General features: G+C 43.2%; 1 protein-coding gene across 8 annotated transcripts; it reads right to left on the reverse strand.

Annotated features, from left to right (window-relative positions):
- Nucleotides 1-711: 711 nt before the first annotated feature.
- DNAAF6 (dynein axonemal assembly factor 6) lies at nt 712-9840 on the reverse strand. Of its 8 annotated transcripts, XM_042040097.1 has the most exons (8): nt 9759-9840; nt 9280-9391; nt 8926-9152; nt 7134-7197; nt 5929-6034; nt 3895-3991; nt 3019-3104; nt 712-1495 (listed from the first exon to the last, which is right to left on the reverse strand). In XM_042040097.1, exons 3-8 carry the CDS (start codon nt 9025-9027, stop codon nt 1360-1362), a joined length of 591 nt encoding a protein of 196 aa, XP_041896031.1. In that variant the 5' UTR covers nt 9028-9152; nt 9280-9391; nt 9759-9840; the 3' UTR covers nt 712-1359. The 8 variants fall into 8 exon arrangements, with proteins under 8 accessions (XP_041896031.1, XP_041896029.1, XP_041896028.1 ...); XM_042040095.1 differs by lacking the exon at nt 9280-9391 and having other exon boundaries at nt 8926-9040; nt 9759-9833; XM_042040094.1 differs by lacking the exon at nt 9280-9391 and having other exon boundaries at nt 8931-9040; nt 9718-9763.
- Between the last annotated feature and the right edge of the window lie 126 nt (nt 9841-9966).

The raw sequence follows: 9966 nt of genomic DNA on the forward strand, positions 1-9966 counted from the left end.
AGATCTAATTTATGGAAACTTAAACAGATACCAGTTGGAGTAGCCCCTGAGTGTTACCAGCATATTTCACAGCTTGTAATGAATCATAACTGAGATATCTGCTTTCCAGTGCATTAAGGCTAAAGCAGAAGTTGATTAGGATTATTCTGACCCAAGCAATGGTTCACTTTTCAGGGAAGTGGTTGAAATGTCCAGACATCAGCCTGATTTGTCCTGGAGTTACAATGCAGTGGTTACAAACATACTGTGACTACACCTTTAAACTCACTGTCTGTCTGCAGTCCATCATGGAGTGTCCATCTTCCCATTACAGCCTGCCAAAAATTTAGCTGCATGGGTGCTGTCTGCAGCCTAGATGGTCAATTATTTTCCTCTACTTCCACCCCAGAAGAATGCAGGACTCAAGCCATTTTGCTCTGAAAGTACTCACAGGTTTTTGGTTTAAGTGTAGCATTAACTTACCAGGGCCTGCTTGTCCTCTCCACTTTGATCATTGAGCAAGTACCTTTGTTTCCTGCAGGACTAACAATGTTAAATGAATATATTTGCCCAGCAGCTACTGAGAGAAACATCTAGATTGGACCTGAAGGCCAAAGAGCAGATTTTGCAGCATTTCAGCCCTTTGAGAGAAGCTTTGTTATGCAAAGTTCCTCTTATATCAACTTTTATGAGGTCTCTCAGAGCTTAATATAGAGAAGGCAGACTCAAAGATAACTGGAACTGTTCCTTAGAACCTATTATTTTATTAATCAAGAAAGATCAGAAGAATAGCTGGAGGGACAGCAGGTGAATAGACAACACTGAACCATAAATTGTCAAAAATTGTTCAAAAGAGCTGAGACGTTCAGCAATCCAACTACAGTTGGTTAACTTGTTCTGCCAGCGTAAAGGAGCCTCAGATGTGCATATGGATCCCTGAAGAACTTTGATCTTCTCACCAAGAAATAGGTAAGAGAAGATTCTGAACTGGCCCCAGTCCCAGCACCGGAGTCCAAGCAAGGACAACAGTTGCAAGTCTTGAAACGGTACCAAAGCACCAGACTCATTGTCCAGAGCCTCACTGTGCTACTTCTCAGCCACAACCACACAAAAGGCTTTCTCTGGCTTCCAGAAATCTCCCACTTTCTGATTCACAGGGTCTGTATCAGACTGAAGGAACCAGAAAGTTAACCAGAGCAGTGTAAGAGCCAGACAGCATCAACTTTTAGAACCTGTGGGTGCTGTGCTCCTCCTGACTAATTTCTCCAGAGACATTCCCCCTGGACTGTTCAAGGGAAAAAATCTACTACTGCAGAACAAGCTGGGTTTCAAAAACACTTCTAACTAGAACCTTAGTTTTTGCAAACTCTCTCTATCTCTCTATTCATCAGAAGAATTTATGAAATCAAACTTCCTTGATACTCTCAAGGTGACTTCCAAGGTCTCCTCGTCAGAGAGAAAACGAGCTCTACCCTCTTTGCTGTTCACAGGGTAAGGGAGGTGCAGCAGCAGCTTCCTGTAAAAGAAGACACAGGGAATGTTGGTGTCTCAGATCAGGTGAGCAGTTGAGATGTCATTGCAAGTCACTCCTGCAATTTCTCAATCAGTATGCCAGGGAAGGTTATTCCAATAAATCTCCTTCTTGTGACAGGTTGTGGGGTACCTGCAATACCTCATGCACAGCTAGACTGGCCCTGAAATATTTCCATCACCTAAAAGCAGCTTGGCTTAGAAGCAGCCCCAGGACTACAGAGTTGGAAGCAGTTCCTTTGAGTCTTCCTCCCCATCTGTGGGAGAACAGTGTTTTTTAGTATGTGGCACTTGACATCTTGGTTGTTTCTTTCATACTGAGAAGACTTGCACTTATATTTGTAAAAGCAGCACTGGTTCAGGCTGTACCGAAGCAACCATCAGATTTATGGTGAACTTTTTATTTGCTAGGCTTGTGACTAGAGACAGCTGGGTACTGAGAAGATAATGGCAGATCTGAGTCACCAAAAAGATAGAATTGCAAAAGGAAAAGGATGCTGAGGTTTTCCTACATCTGCACTATTGCATTAAGCTACTTCTTTTACTGCCCATAGGTTCTGTAAATCCTTAGCTGAACAATTATTCCTCCCAATTTTCCAGTTTCAAAACTAACATTTCTAAATGTTCTTCCACTCCTGTTGCACCTTTGAGTTAAAACCAAGCACAGGGTAACTCACTCTGCCTGGTTTTGGCTGTGAGAAAAGTAGCTTTTCTATAGTTAGCCTACTGGGGACTTATTTGAGCCTTAATCCATGGCTTGCACCTTGAATTTATCTGCAGAAAGCTATTCACATATAGATCTTCCCACATCCCATTCAGTGCAGCAAGTCAGCCCAGAGAGGATTAAGGTTTCTTATGAAAGCAGTCTTTGTGAAGAAGGACTTCAAGCAAAACAGACATGGGAATTATCTGGAAATCTCAGGCAGGGCATTGCACGCTGAGGGAGAGATGGAGGAAGACTGAGAAGTCCAAGAGTGTATCAGTCAGTTGATTATCTCTGTAGGCTTGAAAGAGCTCTACCAAAAAAAAAAAAAAAAAAAAAATCAAAGGAAATCTCTTCAGGAAACCTTGTAACATTTCCATCTCTGCATCTGTGTTTGGATATGTCCATAATTGGGCTTTCAGCTACTGAAAATTTATCTGCACTTTTTTAACCATCATTGGTCATATATATTTGTACAAATTAGTATTTAGAAATCCTAGACAAGAAGTCCTTCAAGACTGTGGGGCAGCTCTTTGCCAGATGTTTTGGGCCCTTGAACCCTTGTTGTTTAAGTAGCCAAAATCTGTCTCAAAGCAGTTTTTTACTAGACAGTATCACAAATTCAATGCCAGCACATTATACACCTATGGATGGACTATGGGTGATTTTTCTGTATCTATTTCTCACAAGCAATGAATAGTACAATCATTAGCTTTGCTTTCCACACAGCCTTCAGTTGAAAGCCTGGCTAAACATCATTTCAAACAAGATATTAAGTGTACTTGTATCAATTGTGCTACACTTACTTTTTGGGAGTTCGAAGGTCAAGAACCTTGTCCTGGATATCTAACGTGATGTCTGAGTACTTTGTGTCTGGCAGCTTGATTTTAATCTGAAATGATGGGCAGAGGTAAAGCTGTGATTACATATGTTGCCCTAAAAGCCATAAAAGATCTCATTTTCATGAATATTTCAATGCTAGTATCAAAGAGCAACATTTTGAGTAGGTAATTTGTATCAGAGAAAATACGACAGTGATAATCACTGCTTTCAATAGCTCAGTGATGTGTATTGATATCCTACTCTCTTCCAGATCCTGAGCTGCTAATGTGCTTGACAGGTGTTCAACATCCAGCAAAAGCCTCAGGCTTTGTGCATTGCAGGGACAGTTTGCTTCTGCTAGAAAGATAACACAGCAGTTCTACCTGTCCTGGAGCTCAGAAACCAGGGAGGTCTTTGATTATATAAATATGAGGCAGGATCTGATAGCTGTAACTTTAAAGGCTGTCAGCATTGTAGCATTCTGCTAGCCCACATTCCTTGTAAAAAATGCAGGAAGATGAAAAAAATCTCCTTCCCAACCCCTCTCCTCCCCAAAATTGTGTCCGAGATGAAACTTCATCTTAGAGCTATGTTTTATTCCCTTCCAGTTTATATGGGGCATATGCATTTGCACAGATTCCCTTGAGCACACTTGGTCCTTGAGCAGATACACAAGTTCCTCAGGTTAGCAACTGTAAATGTCACCTACAAACGCTTGGAGAACCACAAGAAAATGCTACAGGAGGTCAAAGGCAGCGGTAGAGCTTGATGTTTACATTCTGTCCCTCAAAAAGATGGGAAGATGGAAAAGGACAGAGAAAGAGCACAAAGAAGGGATCAGAGCTCCAGGCTCAGCTCACCACTATATCCTCACAGCAGGCTGTGGAGGGGTCTTTCCCCGTCATCCCAAAGAAGACATCCTCTGTTCCCACATGCTGCTTGAAGAAAATCTCATACCTGAGAAAGAGAAGTCATTGCCTAGCAATACTGGAGAAGGGGCAGAAGACTAAAGGAGACTGTGATTCTCAGAGGACTGTAAATCCCCCTCACATTGTCTCTCCTTCTTTGCAGTCTCTCTTCAAGGCTCCAATCCATCTGCACTGGGTTTCTGTTCAGAGCCATGACTGAGACAGCTGGAAGACAGCTGAAGATTGTTGACTCCACCTTCCAAAGCACTCACCATGCTGCCTCTGCTTCCCTAACCAACCTTTGCAGGATCAGGAAATGCATCCTAAGTGGATACAATACTGATCCAAACCATTCAAACACCACAAACTCTTGGGGAATGAATTTGAAAGGGGGGATGTCACAATTATGTGTGTTCTGTTCTGTCCTTTAGCATATTCTTGCAGCTTGAGCACAACATTCTGTTTTGCATTCAGCCAACATTTATTTTCTCCTCCTTCACATCTACAAAATGTAGAATCACGTATTCCCTTGCTCTTGATAATTAATGAATGAGGAAATGAAAACTAAATTTGTATTTATAACATATGCTACTCCTACTAAGTTCAGCAAAATTAGTGGGGTGGAACACTTGTCTCAGCTGGTAGAAAGTGTGTGGAAAGCCTTTCACATCTCCATTGTGCACCTGCATATGTAATAATTCCTAAGCCAATGACAAATGTGTCTAATAGCTTTGGATGCACTTCTGCAGCCATCTGTTCTCCTTTCAGGACATTTTCTTTGCTTCATTTGATGAACTATTATAAAGACTTATACTCTCTCTTCATCTGTGCAACATGGGTCACAAGTGCTTGAGGCTGGAGAAGCACTGCAGAGGGGAAGGGTCAAAGAATGTAATGAGAAAAGCTTCTGTTGTGCCCACAGTACAAAGAGAGCATGTTCTATACCTGACGGGAGACCATTTCAAGGACAACTGTGCATGAGGTTGAATTCCAAATAATTTTCAGAAAGGCTGAGTCCCCATTCGGGTGGGTCTCAATCCTGTGTTTATCTGGGAAATTGAATATCTCATTTTCAGAAAGGCTGAGTCCCCATTCAGGTGGGTCTCAATCCTGTGTTTAACTGGGAAATTGAATATCTCATTTTCAGAAAGGCTGAGTTCCCGTTCATGTGGGTCTCAGTCCTGTGTTTAACTGGGAAATTGGACACCTCATGTCCTGATTCATGTGCAGGGGAGAGGGAAGATTCTGGTGTACAATGTGCAGCTTCATGGGCTACAGTCCATCTGCTCCAGCATTTAACACTCCAGGATATGGCATTGGAACAATGATTGGAAATGCAAAAGCTGCTTTATGGACTGACCCTCAGGGCTTTCTGACCTCTACAAACTACAAGTTATCTGCCTGATTATATCCATTTCAAGAACACTTTTGCTACTGTTTTTCTATGAGCAAGGAAAAAGGCTCTGGTTTTAAGTTGTGCTTTGACAGACTAAGATTGAATGACAAGATTTAAGAGCTCAAAATTGCCTGCACACAGCTTTTCTTCCTGCAGTACTATTTGTCTCTAAAGAGCTTAAATCTTTGAAATGCAAATATACATTGGAGTACTTTATGAATTTATGAGTATGGAAAAATGGATGCATCTCGGTTGCAGCAGGAAAAAGCAGGTATTTCACATAAATGGCATATTTTAAAGTTAATAAATCGTTTTTCTGACCTACTTCCCCTCCTAATCCCACTTTATACAAGTAACTGACACTTCATGTAAACTTATGACGGGAAAAAACAACACTACGTTTCTGTTATGAGATCAGAAGGTTTCAAGAGAGGGGTTAAAACCATTCCTCACATGTTGCTTTAGATGCAACAGTGATATCCTTCCTTTCTTCTTGCACGACACGAGCTTTTCAGATGGCTGTAGATGCTGTTTAACTCATTTCCATTAATGCTATGTAAAGCCCACACAGGCAGTCTCAGCTCTCTTACTCTGGCTTTTCTCTAGGGTCCCAGGTATCATCAAATTCAGATCCTTCTGGGACCTCCTCTGTATTCCAAATGGTTTTCTTGTTTTCAGATTTCACTTGAAAAGTACCTGTAAGTGCGGAGAAAAATCATACTGACACATTTTGAAATGTCTCTGTTCCTTAAGGTTTGCTGAAAGCTTAGAATATATTCCAAGAATGAAAAAAAAGAAAAAAGAAAAAGAAAAGCCATTTCTAAAGCCTAGAAAAGTATTTCTAGGCTTTAGAAAAATCTTTGCATTAAAAGCATTCTAGGTAATGATTACAGTCTTCTTCACCTCACTGTCTTATGAATGAGGATTTGCAGAGGGAGGATGTTTTCCTTTCACTTAAATCTCCTTTACCCAACCTTTATTTCCTGGAAATCCTCCTCTCTGGCAAAAAATATCTAGCACTTCAAAATGGGTAAAGTGTAGAAGGATGAAAGACTGATCTCCCACAAGCCCCCTGACAAGAGATTTTTCAGTGAGCAGTTATTCACAAGAGGACCACCTCCTCACACAGAAATCCAATTCTTCCCATTAATTATTGGGCACACTCCAGACAAGGTGATTAAGACACACGAAAGTCTATGGGCAGGAAGTATGGTTTATGTCTATCCTGCATGGAAAAATATTCTTTTAGTAAGCTGGTAAATGTGAAACTTGAAGTTTTTTAGAGTAGAACCTCTGGTTATTGTTGGAATCCCAAGCAAAAATAATCTGTTATATTTGCCACAGTTCCTTTCCTGCAAAACTCACCCTGGCCCTTGTTGGCCTTTCTTAGGGCTCATAACTAAGCTGCTCAATAATGTGACAGCATTAGCTGAAAAAAAAGTTAACTTTGCCAAGACTTTACCAAAACTGTCTTTCTGTCTTACTTATATGGAGGTTTTGCTGCTCAGTTGTGATCTCTGCAGCCCCTAAGCAGGCTGCACTCTGAACTGTTACTATCTCCACTGGAGGCTGCTCTGGCATTTCCCTTTCTGCTTCACTTTGCATGTTTTACAGTTAAGCTTTCAGGAAAGGAATAATTGTACAGTGTAATTGTATGAAATGTCATGCTATGCCCATCTCAAAGGTCAGTGATCACTGTTTTATTGCAGCAAACCCTTCAGTGGTATCTTACTACAGCTGTTACAGTCTGCTGACATGAGACTGGATGCCAAAACACACAAATAATCCTCCTTACTGGTGGTCTCTTTCTTTACTGGTCCAACACTCCCAGGAGTCATGGCACCAACAGAACAGCGTGGCTGCAAAGAAAGGCAAAATGATCTTAAATCAATTTTCATAAAGCCAAACTCAGTTACAACCATAATGTCAGTAAATATAACATGCTATCTGAGCTCAAACAAATCCCTGATGGAATTGAAAAAGCATTATCCCACAGTTTCATGACGGAACCACTGAACGTTCTCCCTGACTCATTCTCTCTCACACAGCAGAAATTGACCTTGACACGCTGGGTTTAAGCAGGACTGACAGAAGCCCATTAACACAGACAGATGTGCTTTGTGAGTTTTGGTTTCCATGGCATTTTGGCAAAATTTCCATGCTTTGCCTGCCATGAAAATATTACAGGAAACCAAGGGTGCTACATGAAAGCCCCATCACAGCATTTTAATTCCTTTTTACAGTAGAGATCATGAGGCAACAGCATTTTCCTCTAATTATGAATCAATTTGGTGCTAATAGGCCAAAGTGAGGCATTTCTCTATATATGAAGATTCCTTGGTTCGATAAAAGTGCCTCATATGCACAGAGCATTAAATTAAATCAAAATAAAGATTTCAATTTACCCAGATTGACTCAGACTTAATTGACATCCCTCGTGGCAATTTTCCATTCCTGTCTCTGAAGTGTCATTCATTTTATTAATAAGATGTAAACAAATTATTTTTAAAATCAGGATGTTTACTGCAGAGATGTACAGCAATAATGCTGGGTTTAAAAGGCAGGCATTAAACAGTTGGAGGATAGTTGGAGTGTGAAGGACCACATCTGTAACCCACTGAAAGAAACCTTCAAGGGATATGCACTCCTTTTATCCCAAATTATGACATGTGTTGCCACTAATGGGGCTGGTCAGCTCTTTGTTGAAGAGTGATTTGGAGGAACACTGAGGCATTTGCCATTTTTGTTATCCATTTTTTTTTTTTTTTTTTTGTTATCCATGTCAAAATATGATCTGTTCAAAATCCTAAGTGACTTGGCAAAGTTTTGAGCCTTCACAGAGGCCTTCTACATTGTTGGCACCTGTGGGGTTCCTGGGAATATTTCTTCCCAGCACACAGGCAGACCTAGATAAAAGCAGCGGTTGTGTGTTGCAGGAATAATGCATGTTCTCCAAACACTGTGATCTTCATCTGCTCCTGAGATGAACTGATACAGAAGAACACATTCAGATATTTCTCTCATTATTCCTTCGGATTATGCACCTTAGCATGATTATCCACCTTTCCCTATTTTACAACCACCAAACTACATATTGTACATCAGTGATCAATTATCTCTACAGTTCTTCAATGCCTGACGTATAAAATTAATGCACTCAGTTGCCTCTGGGTATTTTGGTCCTTACTCAGAAGTTGAGTAGCAAATTTTCCCCTTCATATGAAGTATCTGGCTGTAATTGCCTTCATCTCCAGCAGAGTTCAGGGAAAAAGTAGGGGGAAGTCTGAAGCACCTAAAACTCTTTCAACTCCATGTTCTCATTTCCTTCAGGCTGAAAAATTAAACCTCCCTCATATGCTGTGCTCACAATGTCTCCCTGTTTTCCTGGGGCATCTTGCTCATACTCTCCCTCAAGAGTTTATTACTCTTAAAGTACCCTCTCGCTGTTTCAGTCAGCCCAAAACCTTCCCAGGTTTCCGTTCTGTTTTTCTCCCTCTGGAGAAAAAGAGATTTGCTCCTCCTTTATTAACAAGATAGGGCTATGGTACTAGATGTAAAAGAAGCAGCAACTCTTATGAAAAGCTCACCACACCATCATCATCATCATCATCCTCGTCTTGTGCATCATGCAGCAGTTTGGCAAGGCTCTGCAGAGAAGAGCCTGAGAACAACACACTGTCCATGTCCATACCCACTGCTCACCTGTGCAGAAAAAACAAGTGACAGATGAAGCAGCAACCAAATGTGCTTTGAACAGCCTGTAAAGCACAATTTTCCTGCTGTGCGTTTGGGAAGGAAAAGTTTAGCCAAGTTCCTGTATGTGTGATGACAAAACATGTAAAATGGAACATAAAATCATAGAATATGCTGAGTTGGAAGGGACCCATCAGGATCAGCGAGTCCAACTCCCGGCCCTGTGCAGGACACCCCAAGAGTCCCACCATGTGCCTGGGAGTGTTGTTCAAATGCTCTTCACAATGTGTCAGCCTTGGGGCTGTGGCCGCTTCCCCGGGGATCCTGTTCGAGTGCCCGACCACCCTCTGCGGGAAGAACCTTTCCAGATATCCAAGCTTTTGTTGCAAGCACAGCTCGAGCCTCACAGTGACTCCTGCAGGTAACCCGGCAGAACTCCTCACCGCGTCTCTGCCCACCCGCCAGCCTTCGGACCGCCCCAGCGCCGGGAGCACACAGGAGCGAGGGGAACCGCAACGACCGGGGAAAAGGCTGGGCACCGCGTCCCCCAACGCCGCCCCTCCGGCCCGGTGTCCCCGGTCCCGCACCCCCGACCCGCACCCTGGTCCCGCATCCCCTGTCCCGCATCCCGGCCCAGTGTCCCCCCTATCCCGCACCCCGGCCCGGTGTCCCCCCCTATCCCGCACCCCGGTCCCGCATTCCCGGTCCCGCATTCCCGGTCGCGCACCCAGGCCCGGGGTCCCCTCCGGTCCCGCAGCCCCGCCCGCAGCCGCGTCCCCCGTCCCCACAGCAACACACACACGCCCCGCCCCCTCGCGCCAGAACAGCCAATCGAAGCCGCGGAACTGCGAGTGGCGGCCGCACTGACCAATGGTAGACGAGAGAGAGGAGACGCGGGGGCGGGGCCGGGCGCGGCGCGGTGACGCCATCGCGGC

Source organism: Corvus kubaryi, unplaced genomic scaffold (assembly GCF_017639235.1).
Source record: "Corvus kubaryi isolate FWS band 111438036 unplaced genomic scaffold, C.kubaryi_AGA036_p1.0 37395, whole genome shotgun sequence".
NCBI lineage: Eukaryota > Metazoa > Chordata > Aves > Passeriformes > Corvidae > Corvus > Corvus kubaryi.